At 56.9% G+C, this 26,819-nt stretch overlaps 1 protein-coding gene across 3 annotated transcripts; it reads right to left on the bottom strand.

Moving 5' to 3' along the window:
* Positions 1-1,083: 1,083 nt before the first annotated feature.
* IL11RA (interleukin 11 receptor subunit alpha) lies at positions 1,084-24,473 on the bottom strand. 3 transcript variants are annotated; one of them, XM_027722269.1, is made up of 13 exons: positions 24,375-24,473; positions 6,280-6,379; positions 5,869-5,929; positions 5,585-5,751; positions 5,294-5,408; positions 4,396-4,428; positions 3,848-4,011; positions 3,544-3,707; positions 3,288-3,429; positions 2,756-2,851; positions 2,467-2,566; positions 1,749-1,828; positions 1,084-1,644 (listed from the first exon to the last, which is right to left on the bottom strand). In XM_027722269.1, the coding sequence occupies exons 2-13, from the start codon at positions 6,377-6,379 to the stop codon at positions 1,628-1,630; spliced, it is 1,239 nt and encodes a 412-aa protein (XP_027578070.1). In that variant the 5' UTR covers positions 24,375-24,473; the 3' UTR covers positions 1,084-1,627. The 3 variants fall into 3 exon arrangements, with proteins under 3 accessions (XP_027578070.1, XP_039240196.1, XP_039240195.1); XM_039384262.1 differs by lacking the exon at positions 24,375-24,473 and adding an exon at positions 11,751-11,818; XM_039384261.1 differs by lacking the exon at positions 24,375-24,473 and adding an exon at positions 8,357-8,445.
* Positions 24,474-26,819: the final 2,346 nt, after the last annotated feature.

The raw sequence follows: 26,819 nt of genomic DNA, 5'->3' as shown, positions 1-26,819 counted from the left end.
ACAACCACAGCCCTCCACAGTGGCAGAGGAGTGGGATCTGGTGGTGATAGGATTTCAGGTGGTAAAGGCCTCCCATGCCATGCTGGGGACTGAGAACAGACAAGGGTGATCGTGACGAGACAAGGGTGACGGTGACACATCAGAATGTGTGGTGCCTGGGTTGGATGACGAGGAGCTGAATCAAGCAGATGACGGCAGTGTGACACAGTTCACCTGGGAGAGGGGATGTGGCTGCTGAGCCCAGAAGTCCAGGTAGGATCTGGCTCCTTATACCTCCCCAGCTTGGTGACCTACCATACTTTGTGGAGAGCCCTGCTCTGGTCCAAGGATAGTGCCACCCCAACTAGCACATGGTAGATAGAGGGCTGACCCCCATCTCTTCCAGCTTAAGTAACCGTATTCACAAGGGTCAGTGAGGGCCTGGGACGCCACAAAGCCAAGCATGGATAGTCCTCATGACCCCACATCCCGGGCACCCAGTGTGGGCTCACAAGATGTGCAAAGGCACATCCTGCCCCAGTGCCCTCCAACCCAGTCCTCAAAAGTACCCTTTTGGGGGGTGCCCCCATTCCAGGCTCTCTCTGCATCCCTGGTTCACAGGCAGGACCCCAGGATCCAACTGGGAGGGGCCCACCCTGCACTGGCTTTGCTCCCTGTGCTCCATGTGTCGCTGCTGTCTGAATTTCCATCCAGCTCCATCTGGATCTCATTGGGCTGCTGGCACTGAGCACAGGGGTTGGGTGGTGCCAACACATGGAAGCCATTAGAGGGGCTGTGTCGATGTGCAGCAAGGGGGCCACATGCAGAGCAAGGAGGGCTGTGCAGAGGGTCCTGTCCCTGCTGCCGGGCTGGCGAGGGCAGGGGAGACATCCCACACAGCTGCCTGCATTGTCTTCTGGCACTTAGCAAGGGCTGGCCTGGGCAAGGGTCTCTCTCAGCCCCTCCAGGCACCTTGGGAGGGTGCTGACCGGCTTGGGGACTGGCCCTGCTGGATGTGCACCTCCTGCAAGGACCGTCCCGAGCTGGCATCTCACCTAGTGCTACTTACCTCTCCCCTGGCCCAGCATCATCTGTAAGGTCTTGTCTGGGCAGTGCCAATGGCATATCCCCTTTACTGGGGACATTGGCGTAACTCCTTTATTGGCATCACTGCTCCATCCAGCCACAGCATGGGGGAGAGGGGCAGAGGGAAGGGGTGGGGGCAGTTCTCTTCCACCTGCTGGCGGCTGGTGGGCGGTGGCGGGCAAGGCTCAGCACCCCCTGCTCACTGATGCCCGGCACCCCCGGGAGCCTACACCCATGGTCCCCCTCAACACTAGGCAGTGAAGTGGGGCTGGCTCAGTGTCTTATCCCCATTTGTTTAGCAGCGCTCAGAGGTGGAGCTGGCCTGTCACCCTGAGCCTGAAGTGACTCCAGCCGGCTCCTGGTGGGCTTGGGCAGTCCAATGCTCCTGGGAGCCAGAACCTCTCTCCTTAGGATCCATCCTGCAGCCCAAGGGTGTTGGGGCTCTGGCAGTGTCCACAGCTGTGGGTGACCCAGGAGGTGTGGGATCCTTGGGGGCCAGCAGTGGCATCAAGTCCCACGTGTGGGCAAGCAGGTGCAGGGAGCAGGGATCGGCCAGGGCTCACTACAGGATCTGGGCTTCTGCCAAGAGAGAAGACAGGGTGTCAAGGGGGCACTGACCTGCTCCCCGCTTCCCACTCCCTGCCTCTCATTGGCCCCATTACCCGCCCTGCACCATGACTCACTTGGTAGTGCCTTCAAGTGGGTGGCAGCAACCAAGAAGTTGGGTTTGGTCTTGTCCTTGCCATGTTTCCTCATCCGGAGCCTGGGGAAAAGAGCAGTAATGGCTGAAGACCCCAAGCAGCTCCCTGGAGCATTGGGATTGCCCACAACCCCAGTGATCCTGCTCTGTGTTCCCATCCATCTGTGCCCAACTGTGCCCAGCTCAGCTTAACCTCTCTGTCGGGTCATGTCCAGGGCTACAGCAGAAGCTGGTCATGAGATAGAGGAGGACTGAGCTGGGAACAGGGATTGACAGCAGAGTGACAGCACGGCAAGGAGAGTGGGCAGTGCCCAGTGTAGAACTCTTAAGAAGCAAAGACATATGAAGGGGTGTCTGCGCTGACTCTGGAGCATGAGAGCCCCCAGCAAGGCAGGAGCCTTTGGTGGGGTGTTAGTAGTAGCAGCATCTTTGGGGAATACAGAGAAAGTTCCCATGGATCTGGGCTCATTGGAAAGACCCCAGGCAGACTGGGCAGCACTGAGTGCGCTGGGAATAGGCTTGGATGTGACAGGGGGTTGCAAGGGGAGCATAAACCACCCTATGGAGCATCAAGTCTGTCTTGGCAGGGACCCCAGAGTAGGGCTCAGGGGACACAGGACACTCCATGCTGAGGGTTCAGGTGCAAGAATGGGATGGGGACAGCAATCATACAGACCCCTCAGTCTCAAAACTCAACCTACCAGATGAAGATGGTGATGATGAGAACAGCAGCTAGGACGAAGAAGGCAAAGATCCCAAGGGACACCAGGACAGCCATCTTCTCCAAGGGGTCACTGCGGTCTGGAACAGAGAGACTGTCACAGCCAAGGGATACCACAGTCCCCAGCATCTGGGGGACCCTATTGCAAGCTCCTGGACACCCCACCAGCCCAGCCACACAAGGGCATGGAGCAAGAGACCCTTCCCATTGCACTAAGCCACACATGTGCCCACCCTGGCACTCCTGACTGCCACCCCATCTCTACTCACTGATGGGCTCAGGGTTGGGAGCCTGGGAGGGCTCCTCAGCCAGGCTCTCTAGTCTGGCCTCTGTAGTGGTTTCTTCACTCGCTGTGGTGGCCAGGTCTGGAAGGACAGAGGGGATGGAAACGTTCACCCAAAAGTATGCACAGAACTGCAGGGACCCACAGAGAGGAGCAAAGAAGGTACCCTTATGCCCCAGAAATCCCACGAGCCCTAGGGTGCCCTCAAGGTGCTATAGGTGCTCTGGGAACCCCACTCTGCCCCAAGTCTGCAGGGGACAATCCCCAAACGGCAGCAGTACATCTGCTATGCACAGCAGCACATCTGCTATGGGCTGGGAGATGTTTTCTCCTCCTGCAGCTCTGCCTCCCAACTTTAAGTGGCCCAGGAGCTGAGACTTGCTCTGGTTGGTATTTGGGGGAATGGGTGCCATGGAGAAGTGACTGGAAAGAGGCAGCTCAGGGTGCTGGAGGGACTTCAGGGAGGGATGATGCAACATGGTAGGGCTGCTGGGGGATGCAGCCTGTCCCCCTCTCACCTCTGACTGGTGTTGCCCGGGCCTCTGCACTCCACTCGCTCCAATTCCCCGCATCCAGGAAATCCTTGGCACTGACTTGGACCACGTGTTCCAGCCCGGCGAAGGCATCTGTGATAACCTCTGACAGGTTCACTGTCTCTACCTGTGCCAGCAGAGGGGAGGTGTGGGGCAGGCAGGGGCATCCCCCACTGCCCTCTCCAGCCCCATGCACACCCTGCTCCCATGCTGCCTTTGCCTTTCCTTGCACAGCGCTTACCACAGACCAGGAACGGTGGATGACAGGTCGGTACTGGAGCCGAAACCTTAGCTGGAAGTGGGGTTCTTTGGGCCAGGAGGAGGGGTACTTCCAGCTCACGTGGAGCCGCCGTGGGGCCAGGGGAATGGGCTCCACCACCAAGCCCTCTGGAGGATCTGGCTTAACTGTGAGAGAGAGGACAGAAGGCCCCTGTCACACGGCACTGCCATGCAGGGAGAGGTTGGGTTCCCCTCTGTCACCCAAATGTAACAGCCCGGGGGATGGATGAACACTGGGACAGGCAGACGGATGGATGGGGACTCACTAATGGCCTGCATGGTGACATCAAGAAGGCGGTAGCTGAAGCCCAGGGGGTTCACCTCAGTGATGTTCATCCTGTAGGAGCTCCAGAACTCTGACCTGTGGACAGTGCAGGTGCCAGGGCGGGATGGATCCTGCAGGCACAGCCCCACGTGCCCATTCTTGTTCCTGTAGGTGGGGAGGCAGGGTGGTGACATGTCCTACCTCCCACCACGCATAGTTTCCCAACACTGCCAAGGAGGTGCCATGGGAGACCTCCACGCCAAGACTCTAGTGGAGGAGGCAGCCCCTCCGGCTCAGTTGCACTCACCCTTCCAGAGTCCACCATGTCCCTCTGAGCACAACAGAAGGGACCCCCATCCCAGCTCCAGTCCCCCTGGGAAGGTCCCTTCATGGGGCAAGCCCTTCTCCCAAACCCCCAGCCTTAGGTAGATGGCTCCCCAACGGGGACCCCCAGCCCTCACTTTGGGGTCTCTGCTGAAGGCTGCAGCAGAACCTTTGGAATGGGGCCCAGTCCCAAGGGAGCAGGAGCAGGGTGGGAGTCAATCCTACCTCCGCTTCTCTTCACCTGTCAGCGATTTCTTCCTGCCATGGAGACAGATGAAAAAGCAGGTGATGAGGATGAGGGGGCAGCATGAAGCCAACCCCATTGTGACCCAGAGGAGAGACAGGGGTCTCCACACTGAAGAATAGCCCCTTACTCCCACATCTATACAGATGTGACAGCAAGGGAGACAGAACTAAAACCATATCCACCTCTGTTAGTGAGCAGCCTGGCAGCAGGAGGTGGGGGTCCCAGGGAAAAGAGATTGTGGGGTCCAAGAGGGTCTTCCCCAGAGGACCCCCTTCCCTGCCTGGAGTTTCATCACACAGCAGCAAAGATGCAGAGACGCTGCTAAAAGCAGCTTCACACTTCCCCCAGAGCCCCCCAAATCCCTTGCTTCTCACTACCCCCTCCCTGCAGAGCCCCTTATGTTCCACGCAGCCCCCTCAGCACCAAGCCCCCGGCTCTTGAAGCTTTCAGCAGGGCTGTACTTTATGAGCTCTGCTGGACTTCAAAGCCACTCGCTAATTTGGCTCGCAGGGATAATTAGAAGCAGCGATGCTGTCAGGGCTCCTTTCATTCCAAAGCATGCCGGAGCATAGCGGCTTGCAGATGACCTGCTTCTCTTTTATAGTCCCTCTGGTGCTGGTAGAACTGTCAGTAGGGCGGGAGCCTGCCTGTGCCAGCCCCGCAGTGATGCTGAGGTCCCCCCAGGTAGCAATTAAATGCTTGGAGCTTCGCTCACTCCAAAACATGACCTGCTCAGGGGTGCAGCATGGTCCTTGAGGCAGGAGGTGAACCCAGGGTGTGGGTGGGATGGCCAGCTGGATTTGGTGTTCAACCTTGGCTGGGATCCAGAGCTCACCCCATAACCCCCCCAGTCCATGCCCTGTGGGGATACATCACCTGTATGTGGTGATGTATCTGGTGGGCAGGAAGGTCTCCACACTGGAGGTCCAGGAGCAAGAGAAATTCTCGTAGTCAGATGCTCTGCAGGACACAAATGGGACTCCTGGCAGGTCTGAGGTCCAGGGGAAAGTGACAGTCAGTGAGGGCGCCCCATCCCACAGCACATCCAGCACACAGAGATGCCAAAGACCCCTTTTGGCAAGCCCTTGGCAGGGGTGCAGGCATCACTGACCCATCCCAGTGGGGTGACACCCATGCAATAGCCCAGCCAGCAGACACGCTACTCACGCCCCAGACGCAGGGAAACGGCGTGCAGGAGGCCACCGTCCTCGCCATGGCAGCTGTATGTTCCCATGGAGGCCAAGCTGGCACTTGGCAGCACCAGGGCTCCCTGCTGGATGGCTGAGCCCTCTGGCAGTGCCGCAGCACCTGCCCGTCTCCATTGCACTGGTGAGCTGGAGAGGAGAGACCGGGCAGGCTGCATTAGAGGACAGGAATGGCAGGTCATCTCAGGCCCACCCTGTAAACCATTCCATTGGATAAATCCTCCAGTGTACATGGAAAAGACCTACCCAGCAGGGGCACCAGCGCACGACAGGGTCACATCTGAGCCCAGCTGTCCATACTGCACACCTGGAGGGACACATATCCCCACATGAGTGTTAGCACTCCATGACACCCCATGCAAGGGCTGGGAGTGGAGGTGGACAGGTTGTGGCTGTATCCCGCAGTGGGTACTGGCTGTGGGGTCTTGCTTCACACAGGTACCACAGTGGAGGACTAGTAGGGACTGGTTCCAGCTGGGGTTGGGTAACGAGCGGATGCAGGGGGGCACTGGCCAGAGGATGCCCATCACCAAAGGGCTGCGTTCCATGAGTGCCCTAGTTCTGGTAGGTCTGTTCCTGTCTGGGGGGAATGGGGTGCCCTCAGGGTCCTCATGCCTGGGATGGGGGGGCTATGTGGGGGGCTCAGTGCGGGCTCACCTTCCTCTCCCCAACTCCCAGGGACGGCGAGCGAGGCTGATGCCAGGGCTGCTGCAAGGAACACCATCACCCTGCCCAGGCCTGGGATGGAACTGCGCATCTGGGGAGGCAGAGCAGAAAGAAAAAGGGTGTTATCCCCTGCAGTAGAACAGCTGGCAGGGTCCACATCACAGAGCATTCCTGCAGGACCATGGACCCTGCATCTCCTTCTTGTCTCATTCCATCCTGCTGGGGACAGCACGAGGACCAAATCCCAGGACACCAGCTGTGACATCTGGCAGGGTCTGTGCCACAGTCACAGCTGATTCCTGGCTGCTGGCAGTCCCTGTGCCTGGAGGGGGGATGCAAAGGGTAGACATTGACCAGGAGGCTGGGGATGTGTGGGTTGGCAGAATTAAGGGTTCTTTGCCATTGCAATCCTGTGTTGGAAGCCTTGGCTGGCTCCCAGTCCCAGGGTGGTCCAGAGACCTGTGAAAGTGCAGTTGGAGTGGGAAGGGACCAAAGAGAAATTCTGGCCTGTATTTACATGGAAGGAGACAGCAGTTAGATCTAAACAGGCTCACACAGCCATGGAGAGCAGGACTGTGAAAACTCAGGCTGTACCAAGTCCCACATCACTGCCCATGCCTGCACCCACTGTGAGGCTGGTCCATGTAGATCTACGTAGATCTGGTCCATGAGGCTGGTTCCATGTAGATCTATGACCCCTTTGGGCCATTTGTGGCTGAATGGCCCTGAAATCCCTTCCTCACACTCAGAGATCACCAGTGGCTCTGGGGTGAGAAGTGCAGGGGATGTGGAGTCAGGGATGTGCACCCAGCTCTTCATGGGTCAACCCCTGCCACAAACTGGAGTCTCCCTACCAGCATCACCTTTTCCATCCCAACCTACACATATCAACATACGCATCCCAACCTGCACATATCAGTCAGCATCATCCTGGCCAACACAGTCAGCATTGCCCTGTCCTACCCTACCAGTATCACCCTGCCCACTGCAGCCAGCATTGCTTTAAGTCATCCACCCCAGCCAGCATCACCCTGTCTGTGCCAGCCAGCATTACCCTGCATCTGGTCTTGCCTACATAGTACTGCACATCTCAGCCAGTGTCACCCTGTCCATCCCAGACAGCATCACCCCATCCATCCACACAAGCCACATCACCCTGTCTGTGCCAGCCAGCATTATGCCAGGGCATCCATCCTGGCCAGCATCACACTGTCCCTATCAGCACCATCACACTGTCTGTATCAGTCAGAAATTAAGCATTTCTCCCTAGAAGACCCTTCTGCCCACCCCTCATGAATGGATAGGCCTATTATTTACACTCACACTGCTGGGCTCTGCTCTCACGTGCAAGCAGACAGGGGTTGCAGGCACAGGAGGCAGTGAGCTCCCTGTCAGCCCCAAGTGCAGGCATAAATCTGTGTCCCCCAGGGTTCAACAGCTGAGAGACTGGAGGGATGGATGCTCCAGCCCAGCAAAGGCACCCCAGAGCAGCTGCTGGTTCCCCTCCTGCGGTCGGGTGCCCGTGGTCACAGACCAAACCGCCTGGAGAAGGAAATGAGAGCTACAAGGCAATCTGCTGCAGGGGGGAAGGCGTGTGGCACCCCACATCAACCCTGTCCTGAACATGCCAGGCAGCCTCAAGCACAAGCCCAAAATGTAAATAATTTCATGAGACTGTCATAAGCTTTTCCTACCAAACCACCAGTAGAAATGTTCCCAAAAAACATCAGTTAAAAGGTCTCTGCCAAAACTATGCTGGTAAGTAACTGGGAACATTTGGCCTGAAAGTAAAATATTTTGGCGATGGAAAAAAAAAGAAAAAAAGAAGACAGAAATGAGTGTATTTTGTCTTAAAAGCAGTGACCAAAAATAACTCCATACACCACGTGGGCCAGAGTGAAGAGATGGTTCTGTGGGGGGTGAAAAGGAGGATGTCAGAAAAAAGGGAGAATGGGTTAGTATAGAAAGAGAAAAATGGTTTTAAAATAAAATAATTTCTTCTCCTGACCACCCTGTTTTTTCAAACGCTGCAGAGGGTGAAGACAGAGCTGCTGCACCCTTCACTCACCCTCACCATGTTGCTCTGTGGCAGGAGAACATGCTCTGGGCACTGGCTCACTGCTGACATGAGGTTGCCTGGTCTTAGGGACGCTGATTGGTTCAAGGCCAGTCTGGAAAAATGACCCTGCAGCTGCAACACTGAAAGGCCTCTTTCCCTGTATGGACAAGGGAAGAGCTTGGGGGCATGTCACGATTTGCAGCCAGACACTGCTAATGTCCCCAGGGAACACTGTAAGAAGCCCTGCCTGGCCTGGCCTGTCTGGGGCTGGTAACACCAGAGGACCCAGAGGCACCTCAGAGCCTCACCTGGTGGCAGAGGACATTCCTGCAGACCTTGCCCCCAGCTGAATTCCAACACATCCCCATAATGACCCCAGTGGTTAAGTCTAGTTAGGGACCACTAACCTAGACCCTAAACTCAATCCCAACCCTAACTCTAACACCACTCATCCTGAGGCCCACTCTGCATCCTCCACCCTTCAACACCCTTTGTCCCAGGGCCCCCGCCAAGCAGTCCCCATCCTCACCCCACCACCCCATGCCTTGCCTCACAGGGGCACCCCTCCCAGCACAGTGTGGGGGAGGACAGCTCCAAGCCCCTCCAGTCGCACATTGTCTTAGTGAATGACCTCCAGAAGCATTGCCAAAAACCTATCTCCAACTGAGCACCACTGCAGAGAGAAGAAGCAGGGCAAGCCCTTCCTGCCCTGCCCAAAGGCCACAAACAAAAGCGGAAGGAGCCAAAGAGCCAGGGAAGACCTGGAGCCCTCATCCCTGGGTGCAGTGGCATGGCAGGGGGCCTGGTGCTGCAAGACAGCCCGCCCAGGAAGGATTCCTGTATTTTCTGCCACCGAACACCCTGGCCAAGGGAAAAACAAGCGTGCAGATGAACACATGGGTGTGCATGGCCGGGCCACCTTCCTTGGTGGCTCTGCACCCCCACAAATGGGCACACAGGCAGAGAAAACATCCCTTCATGCTTGAACCAGTGGTGACACATTCTGGGGACTCAGAGTCCCAGCCCAGTGGTCCCGGAGCCAAGCCGGGATGGAGGGAACAATCAGAGCTTTTTTTCCTGCCTGCATGCTAATCCTGGTCGAAGAGCCGTCTGCCGCCTGCCCAGGGCTGTGTGATTTCCCAGTGCCATGGCCAGGGCAGAGGGACCCAGTTCAGCCTGGGGGAGTGGTTTGGTCCTGGCAGGAAGGGCAGTGGTGCCAGATCCTGCTCCATTAGCATGGAATGCTCTTGTCACTGGCATGGCCAGGGTGGCCAGGCTGCCTGTGGTACCCATGAATGTGAGCCAGACACACAAGGTGCCATGCTCCACCCTGCACCAACCCTGCTCTTCCACTGGGCACCATTTGAGCTCATCCAAAATTTTTGGGGAGTAGCGGGGAGAAATCCTGCCATAGGCCCCTTCCTGCATCCAAAATTAAATGCTGTGAGCCAAAACTTCCCCCAAAATCACAGCTATGTGCACCAGCACTGATGTCCATGTGGGGTGGGGCAGTCCCCTCAGCACAGCTGCTCTGTGCTGTGCCCTGCCGTGGCCTGGCAAAGCCCGGCACAGATTCCTGGGGGAAGCCAACTTTCCATTGCGCTCAGTGCTTTAAAAGACAGTGGGTTTTGTTTTTTTAGGGATTTTTGTTTTGCTTCATTTGAAGTCACTCTTCAAAGAGAATGGGCCGCACACAGAGCCGGGATGGTGGGGATGGGGACAGAAACAGATGACACTGTGCCTCGGGGCTGCAGATGGCAATGGGGACATGTGAGATGCTCCCCACTGAGTACAGAAAACTGAGATGCCTCCTAACCTCTCCTCAGGGTGGTCAGAGGCAGCATTGCTGTAACAGAGATATGGCAAATGACCCAAGAGCACTTGGCAGCTCTGCCTGCCATGTGCCAGGCCCTGACAGAGTCCCCCACCTGCAAAAAGCCACTCTGCAATGGGCAAAGACCCAAAGCTGGCTCTAATGCCCCAGAGATGGCATCACTCTGTACTCCTGATCCTGAGCCGGGGGTGCTTCCCCAGCCCTGCACTCCAAACCCTCTTTTCTGCCAGTGCCTGCTGTAGTAAACATGTCCTATGTTGGAATGCCATCCTACAGGCGACATTTCAAAGCAGCAGGAATTCCCCTCTCCTAGTTTTCCTGTGGGGCTGGGAGCAGTGCCCCACTAGTCCCTCTCCCCTTGGAAGCCCTGCAGAAGCACCATGTCCCACTGTGAGGACCCATGGCATGGTCCGAGTACCTCCCTGTGCCCACTGATCCACCCAGAGACCTGCAAGCACTCCACCCCTGCATCCTTGGTGATTTTCATCATCATTGCAGGAACACGCACCTTTGGGGTGTGAGGAGCAACAACCCCCTGCAACAACCACTGGCACCCTCCCAGCCACTGGCTGCATGGAGAAAGCCCAGCAGGGTGCTGGGAGGGAAGGAAGCATGTTCCCCACCACCTCTAGGGCCACTGGGGCCACGCACAGTCACACTTGAGGCAATACCTTGCCCACCTTGGGTGATACTCTGTGCACTGTCCCCAGCCCCTCCAGTGCCCTGGGGAGCTCAAAAAGGGCTGTTTTCCTCTGTGCCACTTTGGTGGGGTGCATGGATCCCCATACATGCTGTGGGTACCATGCCATGCTGGGCTGGGCCAGCACACACACATGCACAGCTGCAGCCAGTGCAACCCCAGCACATTGTAATTACCCCAGTTAAACCAGTAAAACCAGTTGGAGTCTTTCCTTGTGAGGACACTGCAGTCCAATAAGCCCTGTGCACAGGGGCTGAATGTGGGACTAAACCCAGTAAAGTCCCAGTGTGAGATTTAACTCAGGGCAGTCCAAAATTGAGATTATACCCCATGCAATCCAGGAGCAAAATTAAATTCCACTAAGCCACACTCAGGAGAGGAATTAATTCCAGTGAAGTCCAAACTTGGGGTTAAATCCAGTGCAGTCCAAATACATGGTTAAACCCAGCGCAGCCCAGGAGTGGAGTTAAACCCAGCTCAGCCAAAATGTGAGGTTAGACCCAGCACAGCTGAAATGTGGGGTTATGCCATCCAAATGTGGAGTTAAACTCAGTGCAGTTCAGGAGTGGGGTTAACCCCAGCTCAGCTCAAACACAGGGTTAACCTCAGCATAGCCCAATCATGGGGTTACACAGTTCAAATGTGGGGCTAAACCAAATGCAGCCCAAGAGTGGGGTTAACTCCAGCTCAGCCCAAACTCAGGGATAACCCCAGCACTGCCCATGGAACCAGTTATGTCCACAGCCAGGTACAATGCAAGTCTCCATCCAGACCAACCCCCTCCAATACCCTCTGCTGATGCCCAGTTGACCACAGCCCCACTGGTGTCCAAAGCCAAGCCCAGACCCCCCCAGTAACCCAAGGGTCACCTCTCTCCTCTGTGGAGCCAGCAGCTGCTATCGGTTCCTGGGGCCGGGGGGCCACCACACACCTCAGCATGCCAGCAGCATCGTGGAGGTCAGGCTCTGCTCCTACCCCAGCCGGGAAACTCCCACCCCAACGCCCTGATTTCCGCCCTCCTCTGCTCCATCCTGCGGGAAAAAGTCTCTGGCTCCCGGTTGTAACCGGAGGCATTGGCAAGGGCCAAAACAGCGAGGGCTCTGTTAGCAGCCAGCAGCCCCAACACCGTGCCAGCTGGCAGCGCTGCATTCCGAGGGGGGAGAGAAGGGGCGCCCCCCTCTCCATCTCCATCCCCCCATTCTCCTCTCCAAAGCCACGTGCCAGAGAAATTCCTAAAAATAATTTCTCAGCTGTAAAGAAACCTACCAGAGCTGTAGCTGTAGTGTTGGTGAGTTTCTTTACAGCTTGGAGATTATTTTTAGGGTGGAGGCATGAAAGCTGGGGGGGGGGAGTGTGCTGCATCCCCACTGTCCTTGGCACATGGTTGCAGGACAGGGCTGGGCACAGTGCCGGATCTGGGGACACGGGTGGGACCTGCCAGCAGAGAGCCGGGCCACCCTGTGATTAGAACAGGGTGGGAAAGGCTTTTCCTGTCCCAGGAACATTTTAGGATTTGGGATATTTTTCTGCTCCTGGGCTCAGCCCAGGCTGGCAGCGAATTCAGTGAACTCGCAGCTTCCAGCAGGACAGAGCAGCCGGGTACCACCCTGCAACCCAGCATGTTGCCCCCCCCGTATCATTTGCATCTCCCAGAACAAAGCTCCCCCATAAGCTGGCCCTAGAGCTGATACAAGAGCATACACATGCATAAATGCAGGGGACAGATATGTCTGTACATACATGTGAATGCCCAGGCAAATCCAGCTTCTTCCGATGCTCCTGATGCAGCCTGGAGCTGGGAACCCTGATCTGGAGAAGGGCCCCACAGCATCCCCATGCCTGGTGCTCCCCCATCCCTCCCCCTGCTCCAAAGCTGGCCAGAGCCCAGAAGCCATCGGGCTCAGCTCCATCCCTGAGGCATGAAGGCGCACGGGTCAGCCAAAACCCTGCAGGGCCAAAATAAACAGCTCACCTTACACAAATGCTCCCCCAGCTAGCAATTTGCTGTCACTCCTTTTGCAAAACAAAATCCCTTTTGGGCTGGAGATGGATTTCAGGAGTCATTAAGGACCACCTGGGCAGCCAAATAAAGCCACCACCAAAGGGTGGCCTGTTAACCTGTTGTACACCACTATGGGTGGGGGGAAGGGATGGAAGTTGCAGACCCCTGACAATGTGTGATGTGGGGATGCCGGTGCCAGTTTCTGGCGCCTAGTGGGACAGCCATGGTCTGTCTTCTCCAACCTTGGAGTCAACCCTACCTGCTTTAATAGAATCACTGAATAATTAAGGTTGTAAAAGACACCTCAGATCACCAAGTTTGAGCAGAGGCAGCTCAGGAGAGGCACATGGCAGGGACAGATGCTGGGGAAACACCCCACTGAGGCAGCACCCATGCCCCAAACCTCTTGCAAGTTAATCAGATGGCAGCCCCCAAGCCAAAAGGAGAGGTGGAAAAGCAGTAAAAAGTGGGAAAAAGCTGGGGGCTGCAGCACAGAGCCAGGGGATGGGGCTGAGCCCTGCCTGAGTTGAGAAGGTTGGAAAAACACTGTCCAGCTCGTTTTCTGCTAGGGGAAAAAAACCCAGCCAAGTTCTCCTGAAAGATTAAGTGTGATCGTATCCGAATGGGGGAAAGCAGGGCAATCCAGTGAGTGTGCTGACACATCTTCTTCCCCAGTGCTGGAGAGCCGCCTCGGCCCGACTCAGGGCCAGCTCTGTTTACACGATCCTATTGTCTTTTTTTCTCCTTTGGATTCCCCCCCTTCCAATGTTATAGTTCAGAGTAAACAAAAGCAAGCAGCCTCTCACTCCAAACATTTCAGCCATCCCAAACTTTCTCTGGAGGGGGGCTGCCCGTGGAATTTTCCTCATCCAAAAGAATTTCGAAATGTTCCTGTTGCAGCCTGCTCTGACTGGAGGCCAAGATAGCTCCAAAATCCTTCACGAAATGCTTGAGTTGCCCTCTGCACAGCCCCAGCTCCGGCTATGCCCCAAAGCCCAGCCACGCACAGAGAAATCCTCTGGCCTGGCACACTTGCCAGAGGGGGAAAGAAGCATATCCCAGCCTGTACAACCCCCCCAGCCCAGCCCATTGCCTGAAGGGAAACAGTAGGTCCTGGTGAGGCTGGTTCCTACCTTTTGGATTTTAAGCTGCCACTTCAGTTCTTATTGCTCCAAGTCAGCGATGCTGATGCAAAGTGCTTGGGTGCACCGCGATGGCAATGCACTCAAAACCCCATAGTATTTCCCTAGGCAGGCAGCATCTCCATAGCACCAGCCAGAGGGACAAGGGCGAAGGGAGTGCCAGAGTTCCTCCTTGGAGCAGTCAGTGGCACCTTGAGCACCAGGAGGGCAGCTTGCAGTGGTGATGCCTGCTCAGTGCTGCCGGCTCACTGCATGGGCAGGCGGAGAAAGAGGGGATGATGTGCTAAATACATCCCTGAGGATGGAGTGGGGGACAGCACTGTGCCTTGCACATCCCTAGGAGATGGCACATGGAAGGGGGGACAAAATGTACCCCAGGATGAGCCAAGTGCTGGGTGCCACCCAAGGATGCCGATCCTCCCTGGCCCACATCACACTGTCAGGGCAGGCACCCCAGTGCCAGAAGAGGTGGGACCCCAATGTGGTCAAGCAGAGACCCCCAAGAGCTCTCTTGGCTCTGGCTAAGCACTGATGTGGTATGAAACCCATGAGACCCTGGCACGGGGGTGCCAGCACTGCACAGCAGACTGGTAAGGGGAGCACTGGAGGTAGACCCTGAAACAACTTCAAGGAGAAGAGTCCAGCTGAGTAGACCCACAAAAAAAGTCAGCAGTTGCAGGAAGAAGCACCCAAAGCTCAGTCCAGCATGGATTTGGCTGTCAATGCAAGCCATTGTAGTGGCCTGGCATGCTGATGTCCCTTGCTTGCTTTCCCAAACAGTCCCTGGATGAGTTTCACTGGGTAGGTGGTCCTGCAGCCCAAAACACACCCCAACATGCTGAGGAGCCCCCACATTCTCCCTCCACAGGCACATGCAAATTTGGGGGGCTGCAAACCCTTGATATACATGCGGTCACCCCAGGAAGGCAAAACATTGCTGGTACCCGCTGCATCTCCCACCCACAGCATCACACCCCGGTGGGCACAGAGCCCTGTGCCACCACAGCAGCACTGGCAGGGGGGAGATACCTCAGCTCCACGCCGGGCTGGAATCTTGCTGTGGGATGGGGCTCTGCTGGGTGCCTCCAATGCCTCTGCACCATCTCCCTGCGCCGCCTCGCTGGGCTCTCCTCCTCCGCGGAGGTTGCTCAGTGGTTTGGCGTGGGAGTGGTCCTACCCCCCCGACCCCCAGCAGCCCCCTCCCCTATAAAGGGGCCAGGCAGCGGCTGTGCAGGGAGCAGAGCCCCCGACACAGCAGATGGGGTCTGTAAAGTGAGGCTCCCCCAGGTGTGTTTGCCTTGGCTGGGGCTCAAGCCCATCCAATTAGAGCTATAGAAAACATATCTTACAAAAAAACGAGGGGGGAAAAATAATCCTCTCCCCTGAGCTGGGGCCCAGGGTTTGGCCGGGGTTTCTCGGCAGGCCAAGTACAGGCAATGCAGGCTCTGCTGGCAGCAGCCCTGGGAGGGAGGGATGTTTGTGGATATTAAAATGCAGTCGTAAAGTAGAATAAAAGGGCAGCCTTGTTTCAGAACGAGTCTCCGAGGCTTTCCCCTCTCCCGTCATGCTCGGCACCTGGCCGGCAGCACGAGCAGCTCCCCCTTCCCGCAGCCTCTCAGCCACCTTAGCTCGTCCAAGGACTGAGCTGCTGTCAGAGAGACCCCAGTCCACAGGAGTGAAACTCTCATCTTCAGGAGGGAGCAGATTTTGGAGGCCACCCCTCTACAGCTACCCACAGTGGGTCAAAATTACAGCTACAGTTTTGTAAAACCCATCCCTGCACATCCCTTCCTCAACAGCTCCCTGCATTCCCCTGTTCACTGCCCTGCCTGCATGGAGCCAAGGCTGCCAAGTCCTGCTTGGCAGCAGCCACATGGCAGCGCCACCAGTATTCCACTGTTTGGCCTCTCCCTACATCTCTGATGGAAGTAGGACAAGCTGGATGGTGTTTTGGTCAAGGCTCAGAATTAGCCCTGGGCACCCAACACCTCTGTTTCCCCACTGAATAAGGGGACATGGTAGGATTCCATGGGGCTCCCCCCATCTCTAGGGACCCAAAAACCTCTGCAGAAGCCCTCTTCTTGGGACATCTCCCCAAATCCATCCCTGAAGCAGATGGTGCCTCTCCACAGCATTGCCTCTGCCTCCATGCTGCCATGTCCAGCTGTGAAAAGTCAAACCAGGAGGGTGGGAAACAGCCACAGGCATCAGCCCGGCAAAGATGGCCCCATCCTGGCCCACCTGCTTGGTTGCAGATGCCCAGTGCACATCTGGCTTCACCACTGCCTTCTGTCCCCCTCCCCAGCTCAGCAAGGAGAGGACAGTGGGCTGGGAGCCCAGAAATCCCCTCATCAATCCCTGCCCCCATCCTTCCCCCTTTCCCCTGACAGCATTCCAAAAGTGCAGGCTCTCCAATCCCCCGACCCTTGTCTCATGGGGACCACAGCCACATCCCACCCCCAGCCACGGTCCAAATGACTAATGCCCCGGCAGGAGAACCGGGCCGTCGGGGCGAGCAGGGCCTGTCCCTTGGCCGTGCTCCCTCCCCGCAGTGGTGAAATCACGTCTGGAGAAAGCCCGGGGAGTGAGACGCCGGGCCCCCCCGCTGCTTCCAAGCGAGGATGCTCATCACTCCATGCCTGCTGGCCGGCCGTCCCCGCTCTGTAAACCCCACGTCCTAATGGAGGGGGGTGCTCCAGGCACGCAGACTGCAACAGAACCCCCTATCTCATCTCCTCCTCCTTGCGCCAGATCCCATAGCAACATCCCAGCCGTGGAAATGGCTGCGGGATGCGGAAACGCAGCAGCAAGCCCCAGGTGCTCATGAAAGTGCTCCCGGGGAGCGGGCAGGAACCTTTAATCTCACTTTAGCCCCTGTAAACCCGCCAAAAGGCTGGGGGGAGATTGGGGGTGGAAGGGGTACCCCCTCTGCTGGCATTCCCCATGTCATAGCAGACTGACTCATGGAAGGAGCTGGTGGCTTGGGCTGGCTGGGAAGAGCCAGAGGGGATGGTGACGGACGGGCCACCAGCGCTCGCCTTCGACCTGGCACGCGGCACGCGCCGACTACGACGGGGGTGACTAATGCGGCTCTTTAAACGCCTCCGCCGGCACGGGAGCGTGGCTCCGGGTTAGGGTTTAATTATCTGCCTTCCTCCGCAGCCCGTGCTCTCCTCTCGCTGAACCGCCACGGGGACCCCGGGAATGTTGTCCATCCCCCCTCGGCCGGGGCTGCTGGCACAGAGCGAGCAGGGCTGCGGCGGGGAGCTGGCTGGGAGCACGCCGAGGCTGCAGCTGGGGGCTATAAAAAGCACGGCTGTGGTATGCAGCGAGGCACTGAGAGGGGAATAAAATAAAATCAGGTGGTGGATGAGTCGGACGCTTGCTTCTGCATCGGGTCTAGCCCCAGTGCTGCTTCCCATCGTCCCTTCCCTGTTCCCTGCTCGGCTGACAGCCCGGTGAGGCTGGGGCAAAGAGGAGAGCTGGGATCTGGCAAAGGATGAAGGACGCAGGTATGGCAGCTGAGGGTGGGTCGGCAGGCGATGGAGGGGATCAAGGCTGGGGGAACAACCGCTGGCTCTGGTACACTGGCTCCTGCTCCGGATGGAAGCATTGCAGCCACCCCTTGCCCAGCCCAGAGACGCCAGATCCGGGCACTCACTGGCAGCTTATACCGGAGGATTAACCGTGTGCTGACTTATGGCCAGAGGTGCCTTTGCCAGGAGGAAGCTGACACACCGACAGTGACAGTGGGCACCCCACCATTCCCCAGCACCTCCCGCACCCAGATCCTGGTGGGGACCTCACCCAGAGGGGACAGTGATGCCACAAGTTATGGACAGACAAGGTTCCCATCAGGCCGGTGGGAGCTCCCCACTCAGGGATGTGCCATGTTTGCACAAGTCTGAGCGGGGGAAGGTCAGATTAATTTTAAACCTGAATAAACAAGGAGAGAAGGCAGTGCCAGAGCTCGCCCTTCCCAGTGGGGATGCCCAACAGCAGAGCACAGCACTCGCAGCACAGCTCCGCCCTGCCCAGGGGTTCACATCCCCCTAGGAGAGCCAGAACAGACCCACACCCAGAGGCCTCCCTTTTCCACAGGGAGCTCCCAGCTGAGTCAGTGCTGGCAATGAGGAGAAGGGCTTCTGCTTGCCTTTGCAAGATTCCTCTGGTCTCCATGGGGAAGCACCTATCCTGGGACCCCCGTCCCACTGGGAACAGCACCAGGGCTTGCCTGTCCCCTGGCCTCAGTGCACAATGCGGTCTTGGGAATTAACCAGGAGGAGAAAAAAAAAAAAAACACAGCAAAATTGTTTGTAGGTCAAGAGGAAAATGGAAAAAAAAAAGTTTGTGTTTTTCATGCCAAAAGGAAAATGAAAACCAAAACATTTTGTTCTAAATGATAGGCCTTGTTTAGTTTTCAGTGGTTTTACTTTTTTAAACTGGTTTGAGTTAAATCGAGCTAAATTTGTCTTCCAAACATTACCTTGGGGTGGGGAATAAAATAAATTAAAAAAAAAAAGAATAAATCAAAACATCTCGTTTGGAAAATGTCAAGAGTGAAACACCACGGCTTTTCCAGCCTGGGAGAGCCGCAGCCGGGCACTGAACCCAGCCTCAGCTCACAACTTGGACTCCCTGAAGCAACTTTTTTTCCCGGAAAATAAGGCAACTGCTGTGCCTACTGACGGCTGGGATGGCTCATGCCCTGGTGTCCGGCTCCCATCAGGGATATCCCCTCTGCCCATGCCAGTCCCCAGGACCTGCGGGAGCATGGAAAGACCCTGCTACAATCAGAAGCCATGTGCGTGAGCCGAATCTGAGCTGAGCTGCTCTCCAAAACTCCTCTTTAAATGTCTGTTCTATTAGGTCAGCATTCCTGCGTTGCCCAGGGAAGGTGGTTACGGCCGGCAGCCCGGCACACAGGCTCCTCCGTGCTGGCTGCTGGCTCCCCGTCAGCAAGCAGCCTGCCCACGCTATTAAATTACTGAGAAAAATGGATCGTTTCACCAAAAATTAGGTGCAGGAACCTCTCACGCGGTGGCAAGGCGAGCTGGTAATTGGAAAGTCATAGAGCTGGCCGCAAATGCTGCCTCTGGCTCTGCTCCACCCTCCTCTGGTTGTGGTGAGGGATGGCGGGGAGGCGTTTGCTGCTGTCCCCGAAATGCCACTGCTGATGGAGATGCAGCGGCCACGTTGTCAGCAGCACTGTGAGGTCCCCTGCATACCCCAGGAGGGTTAAATGCTACTGCAGGATGCCTCTGCTCTTGGTAGATGGAGAAAATAAGTGAAAAAAAGCTCTCATGGACCTTTCCAGGCACTGGAGGAAGAAAATTCTCCATGCACGGCTGGACCTGCTCGCCATTACGCACCCTCACCCTTCTGGGAATATGTCTCATGGGGACATTGCCTGGGGATGCAGCAGGACACTCTGCCCCAGCCCCAACTAATTCCTCCAGCTGTGCCCCAGGGGTGAAAACCAAGATGACCTTCCCCACAGACCATGCCTATCTTAAGTTTTTCATCCATTCAAGGGCCCTCATCCTTCTCGCTGTGTGCAGCCCCTGCCCTAGTGCTGCAAGGAGAGGGAACACAGCAGCGAGGGAACTGGAGGCACTCAGCTGTTTTTTTGGATGCTGGGGTGCCAGGGCCTCAGGCACAGTCGCAGCTGGAGAAGGAACATGGAGCCAGGCACAGGACCACGGAGGCCAGGGAAAAGGCATGCTTCCCCTGGCACAACCATGCTCCAGCCATGAAGCTACAAAACTCTAAGCCAGGATGGGGTGGAGCAGCCTCGAGGGAGCTACAAAACAGCCCCCAGGAGCCTTGCAGGAGCTAAAAAAATCAAAAGCAGCCAAAGCTCTGAAGAACCCGCCGGGGTTGCGTGTTGGCCCTTGCAAGACGAGGATGGAGCAATAGCTGGTCGGGTCCACCAGCTCCTCCTGAGCCTTGAGGCCTCAGGCAAAACTCATGGAAAGCAAAGACTCCTGCAGATCTCCCCAGCAGCTGGGGGCTGGCCCTGTCCCTGCAAGGAAATCTGGAGAGATGCCAGCTGGCCTGGGCACCCTGCGTGACAGCGGCTTTCGCGAAACCAAGCTGGGCCACTGCAGCCTGGCCATCCCTGGAGACCTTTGCAGGGCTGTTCAGCACAGCTGCTGGAGCTCTGTCGCAACACCAGCACGGCACCGGGCCGGACCACGATGGAGACCTGGCATGACAACACCGTCTGGTTTTCCCTATCTACTTCTGCAGGAAGGCAAGGGCTGAACTGTGCCTTTCACGATGTTATTGAATTCAAAAGGCACTGATGCCTGTGTCGACTTTCATCAAAGAGGGGCTTGTGAGGTCCTGGCTCCAGCTCTGACTATCGGTCTGGCCAAGATGAAAGCTTTCTGTCCCAAAGGAAGGGGATGGTGAAAGCACAGGAAGGCAAAGGAAACAGCTGGACGGGTATAGCCACGCTAGACTAGGGGGACGTGCTCCAGGGATGCTGTGCCAGCCCCACTGCCTCCCACGTGCTCTTCTGTGGGGACATCCACCCCCCTTAGGCCACCAGCAGGATGACAGGAAGCTGCCTCGAGCCCTGTCTGAGGCTCCCCAAGGTGGGATGAGACTTAACCGCATTAACCGCAGCTGAGCACAACACCCACCAAAATCAGTGGGTCAGAAGACTCTCCCCAAGCTGCTGCAGAGATGATGGTCTCCCAAAGCTAGAAGCTTGTCCCATCCCTTCTTCCCTTGGTGCATCTTCAGCACTGGCTTCTCAACAACATTTGGCACTGCTTGATTTCTCTTTAGGAGATACAGTAAACAAGAAGGTGCCCAAATGACCTTCTTTCCACCATCAGGATTTCATTAGATGAAGGAGCCCTAAACGTCTCCACCTCTCCCTATATGGCAATCTCTGCGGGTTTGAAACAGTTTTCATTAGGCAGCTTCTATTTCAGATGTCTCCATATTGAGCGGGAGGGACCAGAGCCAAGCAGCTAATTTCCAAAATGCTTTCAGCATCCTCCCCTCTCCTGGTTGATGCACAGTCTCACCTGCATGCAGGCCATCGTCACCTGCACAAGCCAGCGTGATAATGTCAGGTCTCCTGAGGTCCCTCCAGCCTGCTTGTCCTCTCCAAAAGAACCTTTAGGAAACATGTACAAGCAGGGTACTGGTGGATGTCACTGTCCCCTGGCTAGACACTTCCAAAATTCCTTGTAAGCTTTTTCAGAAAAGATCAATCCCCACTGGAGTGAGTCCAAGCTCTCTGATCAGATGTGACCAGTGTGACCACAGAGCGCACACAGTCCTGGTAGGATGGAGGCAAATCAGGTCTGGACAGACTTCTTATTCCTCTTCCCATGGATCTATCCCACCTCAAACACCCCAAAACACCAGAGGAGGAGATATTTGTCAGGGACTTTTTCCATGTCCCAGACTTGTACCACTGGAGAGAAGGAAGAATTGCATCTTTCAGCCCAGCTGCCCACCTGTACTGGAAAGCTTAGCAGATGCTCCAGGGGCTGCAGGTGCTGTGACCTTTCGAAAGAGTCCAAAGTTCACCTCATTCTGCTCCCATGCCAAGGTGACTCAGAGACCTGGGAAGCAGCCAGACTTGAGAGATAATTCCCATTAACACGCTGATCCCTGACACTGCAAACCTGCTTCTAATCTTCAGAGGAATTTTCCATTTTTCCATGGAAATGGTCCATGGAGTCTGGCTGTTGGGGAAGACTCAGCTACAATGCATCTGTGCCCTTCCCCACCTTCACAGCCTGGATGGTAGGAGAAAACCATCACCAGGAGATGCACGGAGATTTTTGCTGGTAGGAACTTGGGTCATAAGGTCACGACACACCCAACCAGAGAGATTTGGTGATTTTCATACATGTGATGCTGTTGTAACCACAGGAACGCTTAGAAAAAACCAAAACTCTCTAAACATTCCAGCAAGTCACCTCAGACATCCCAGGGCTAACTCCTGATGCTGGCATTGTATCAGCATTTCAAATGCTGGTGAAGCCCCAGTGTATTGCCCATAGGGAAGAGCTCCCATGCCACCCAAGCTCTGTCCTTGGCAATATTTTGGGCAGGAGCAGAGCCACCCTTTCCCATGCCTGAACAAGAAGAGGGGAAAAAAGGCTGTGAGAGATGCTGAAAATTTCCAAAGGGAGAAGAGCAGAAACACAAGCCAGCACCTGCCCCCTCCTGCGGGCAGCATCTCACGAGGGGTTTTCCTCCAGAGCCAAACCCGCGGGAGAAGAGGAGGCAAGAATCCTTTGGCTTGTTTAACCTAACAAGGAAGCTATAAATACAGTAGGGTAAACACTGGAGAGGGAGAAGAGGTCTTGAACTAAAAGCACAATGTTGGCACAAACCCACAGGGGAATAAGCTCTCCAGGAACGCATTCGGCAGGAAACCGGAGGGAGGTTGAGGCCTGGGTGAGCAGGAAGAGTCTGGAGTTGCCTTTGAATAAGAGCAGAGTAGAAAGAGAGGGTTTGAACTGAATGCTCAGCTAGTTCATGGCAGGTAAGGATGCCATGCATTGTCACCCTCCGTGGGGGTTTCCCAGCTCAGGATAGACCAGGTGAGGCATGTGAGAAGAGCAGGATAGCTCCATGTGTAGGATGTGGGCTGCCTGGGTGCCCATCCAGCATGACAGCTTCTGCATGATGAACCCAGCAGCTGCAAAGGGGAACTGCTGCTGCTGCTACATGAAAACGGCAGGGAGACTTGTTGAGCCGTGAGTCATTCATTCATCGTTCACAAACAGGGCCTGCACTTGGCCAAGCATCCTCCTCCCCCCACTGCTGGGACAGGGAAAAAGTGGCTTATTAGATATAATCAAGTCAAGTTTTCCCCTCCCTGAGAAGTTCCTCTTCCTGGAGTAGGAAGGGCAAAATCAGAGCTGCTTTTCTCCCACATTCCCACAGGCAACCTCTGCCTTTAGCTGCACCTTCCAGGGAGCCCTCCCTATCACTCTACTGAAACTCACATTCCCTGTTCACCCACTGTTGGTGACACCCAGTGTTAGACCCTGTGTCCCCCCCCCCAGTCCCCCTTTGGCTGCCAAGTTCAGTTCACAGTTCTCTGGAGAGGACATATTGTCCTTTTCACTTCCCCAGAACAGAGCAAGGTTGGTGGAGCAGATAGTGCATGGGTGCTGAGGGAACATTGTAGCCACGTCTCATCCTTGTCCCTGCCACAGGAGGACCTCCACCAGCTCACAGCTCCCTCTGAAAGTCCCCTGCCCTGTGCCAGGCTGGGATGCTGTGTGCTCAGTGTAGCTCCACGTGTAACCTTGCTGTGAACTGCTCTCCTATAAACAGGGAGAGTGCAAACACCCCACCTCCTCCAGCAAACGAGACAGCCAGACGTGGAGTGGTCACCTCCTGGCACCCAAGGCGCTCAGCCAGCCCTGGATATCCCAGCTCTGGCTGTGCCACCAATGCCAGTCAGTCCAACGCCATTTTGGGCACAGCAACACATCTACGAGTTGCCGTAGCTCTGGGTTTCTCTCCATCCACGGTGACCAGGCACAAGGCACCCAGAGGCCCTGTCACAGTGGGGTCTCGGTTTGCTGACAGCGACGTCTGAGCCGAGGACAGCCCCTCTGACCCCTTTGACATCCTTCACCAGCCCAGAGGTAGAGCTTGGACAGGACCTGGTGGGTGACACAGCCAGCCTGTGAGGGGGGCAGTGGGCACAGCTCAGGGCTGGGCACTCGTGGAGGCTGGCAGAGGACAGAGAAGTTGGGATTGAGACAGCATCCTGGGGCAAGGAGGGACAAGGAAGGCAGAGAGCCCTGCCAGCGCCCACGCATGGGAAAGCGCCTCTCTCAGCGCCTCTCCTAATTGGGAGCAGCTTTTCCCTACTTGGACCCCCCAGGAGAAGAGGGGGCCCTGCCAGGGGGGCGCTTTGCCTGGCATTCCAGCCTTTCTCCAGAAAACTCCCTTTAGAGTCAGCGGGGTTGTCTAAATTGCGAAGGGGGGGTGGTGTCTGTGGAGGTTGGGGAAGGAGCTCAAAGACCCCACCCCGGGAACGCCGTCTGCTCCCCGAGCATCTCCGGGCAAGGCGGAGGCGCGGAGGGCGGAGAAGGGGGAGCAGCACCCGGTACCCATAGGTAGACGGGAGGGAGCGGGAGGGCAAATCCCTGCCAGCGACTTTTTGAGGGGACACGGACACAGACAGACAGGCACATTCCACACACTCCCCTCCCTCCCCAACTTTCTCCGCCCGGGCAGCAGAACGGCCCCGGGGAGCCGCCTGCCCGCAGCCGCGCGCCCCTCACCGCGGCGTCGGGGCGGCGGCGACCCATTCCCCTCCCGGGGTGGGGACGGGAGGCACTGTTTCCTACCTTCCTGCGTGGCGCCGCGGCTATGTGTCCATGGCGCTAGACGGAGCGGGAGCGGGGCCGGGAGCGGGGCGCCCGCACCGGGCTGGCTGCGGCCGGTAGCGCAGGCGGTGCGAAGCCGGCGGGGCCGCCGCCGCCGCTCCATTGGAGCAGGGCTCTGCCAATCTGCCGCCACCGCCCCGGGACGCTTCCTGCCTGTGAGCCGCCCCCCGGGACCGGGAGGGCTCTGAGCCCGCCGCCCGCCGCCTCCACGCACCTCCACGGGGGTGCGTGGTCCCCCGCGGGGCTCCCCGTCCCGCTCCGGCCGGGGCGCCGAGATGGGGATCCCACTGCGGCGCGCTGATGTGCGGTGCTCTGCGGAGCTTGGGGGTCCCCGCGAGGTTCAGGAACCCCCTCCTCCCGCCGAGGGTGCACAGCCCTCCTCGATGCTCTCGGGGGGCAGCACCTCCCTCATTCACCAACCGTGCCTGCCCCCACCCAGCATCCCGGAGGAGCGGAGTCAGGCAGGTCCTGCCTGTGACTCAGTTTCCCTTGCCCCTGGGCGGGGCATTTCTTTGGGGTTTATTTTTGTGGTGGTTTATTTGATGGGTAACGTGCAGGGTGAAATTTGGCTGCAGGGTTTGTGTCCCTGAACTGAAGAAAAAGGCTCGTTTCTCCTCACATCATATGATGCATATTCGTGTCCCTCTTGTGCGGGACCCGTCCACCACCCGACCTGCTTTCCCTTGGAAGTGAGTTTGAGTTGCCACTTTATCATGGTGAAAATTTTCAGGAGGAAAAATACTTGTTGAAAGTCTGCAACGGGAGACCGGCTGATGAAGACCCATGGTGGCACTTTCTCCTTCCATGGCGCATGAGACCAAGTCTGCTTATGGGTTCCCCCAGGTGATGCCATCAGGGCTGGCCCTGCTGGAGCGCTGGGACAGGCCCAGCGTTTCCTTCTCCACTGGGCATGGTGCCTGTGCAGAGATAATGGCCACGTGCCCCACGTGTGTGCATGTCCCACACAGGTCTACTTCCCCTGCAACAACAGAAGGCTCTCTAGCCTAGCCGGAATGAACAGGGTCACAAATTCCCATCGCAACCCTACCGTAACAAACTGATCCTTGCCCATGTCCTGGCACATCTCTGAAACCCACAGTAACAAACGACTGCCTGCTGCTGTCCTTTCATATCTCTGCAACCCCACAAAAACACGCCCATGAGTTATCCCACCTCCTCTTATCCCTGTGGTAATAAACTGATGTTTTCCTTTGTCCCAGCTCTCCCATCAAAATCCCATAACGGACTCTGGGAGAGGTGGAGGCCGTGTGGGGTGAGCATGCCCATGCCAGCAACTGCACCAGCTCCGGGCTGCATTGCAGGTGTTGTGCTCAGCTGTGGTTGAGGCTTGGTGCCCACAGCACCCGAGCAATAGCCCAGTGCAGCACATCTGCTCGTGGCCTGGGCTACTGCCTCGCCAGCCACATGTGGCCAGATCCATCCCGCCTGCACTACAAGAGCTGGGGCAGTGCCAGGGCTGGGGATGTCCCTCCCTGAGTCAGCTCACATGGCCTCTCAGGTGCTTTGCAGAAGGAGTCTGGTCCCACCAGCCTCCTCACATCTGCCCTCAGCTAGCGGCTCATGAGAATTTTGGGATCCGGGGGACAGGCTGGTCCCAAGCAGAGAGAAGTTTCCTCCATCCGGCTTCTCACTTTCCCCTTCCCGCCTCCTAACGCTGCTCTGCACTCCACAGTCCATGTGAGCTGAGGGACACTGAGCATCTTCCAGGATCAGGCAGCTCCTCGGGAAGGAGCGGAGTTGGGCGGGCTGCAAGCGTGCATTTGGCCGTGGGTCCTCCCCCGGGAGCAGACCCTGAGCTTTTCTCAACACTTCGTGGTGCTCGCAGGGCGCCGGGAGCTGGGCTGCTTGGCGCCAGCGCTGGCGGGGAGCCACGCGCTGCTTTCTCCGCTGTTGCAGTGCTGGAGAGCTGAGCCGAGCTGAGGATCCGGGGAATCCCCTGGCTCCGCAGGGCTGGGGCCGCCTTTGGGGGTAGGAAGTTAAGAGCAGAACTCGATTTATAGGGGTCTCTGTGTTGGGAGTTGGAGCTGGCAGACACCCCAGTGGTGTGCTGGGAGGAGGGGTGTACTGAGGATCTGGCGTGTATGGGGACTCCATCTCTGAGCAGAGCTAGAGAGCTGCAGCGCTGGGTGAAGAAGGAGGTTTGTCAGTGGTGCGGGGTCTGCTGGTGGGCAGCGCGCTCGGGGGAGCTGCATGCACCCTGGAGTCCTTGGGGCAGGACTCCTCTGCATCTCCCTGATGAGGAAGCTCTGACATTGCAGCCATTCCCCTACCCCATCAGGCTCAGACGAGGATCTTGAGCTTCGCACACTTTGAGCTCCTCCTTTCTGCCGTGGCACAAGAACTTCCAAAAAGACACGTTCCAGGCTGTCTGCAGCAGCATCCCGT

This window comes from Pipra filicauda, unplaced genomic scaffold, assembly GCF_003945595.2.
Source record: "Pipra filicauda isolate LSUMZ 115617 unplaced genomic scaffold, ASM394559v2 scaffold343_size770392_pilon, whole genome shotgun sequence".
Taxonomy (NCBI): domain Eukaryota; kingdom Metazoa; phylum Chordata; class Aves; order Passeriformes; family Pipridae; genus Pipra; species Pipra filicauda.
This window is presented reverse-complemented; position numbering and strand designations above follow the sequence as displayed.

Excerpts from the sequence above, each read along its gene's own strand:
- IL11RA (XM_039384261.1), bottom strand. The coding sequence starts at position 8,416 with ATGTCAGCAGTGAGCCAGTGCCCAGAGCATGTTCTCCTGCCACAGAGC. Across the intron at positions 3,430-3,543 it reads TCCACCGTTCCTGGTCTGTG|GTAGAGACAGTGAACCTGTC; the intron begins GTAAGCGCTGTG and ends CTGCTGGCACAG. Across the intron at positions 2,567-2,755 it reads TCCCAACCCTGAGCCCATCA|ACCGCAGTGACCCCTTGGAG; the intron begins GTGAGTAGAGAT and ends TCTCTGTTCCAG.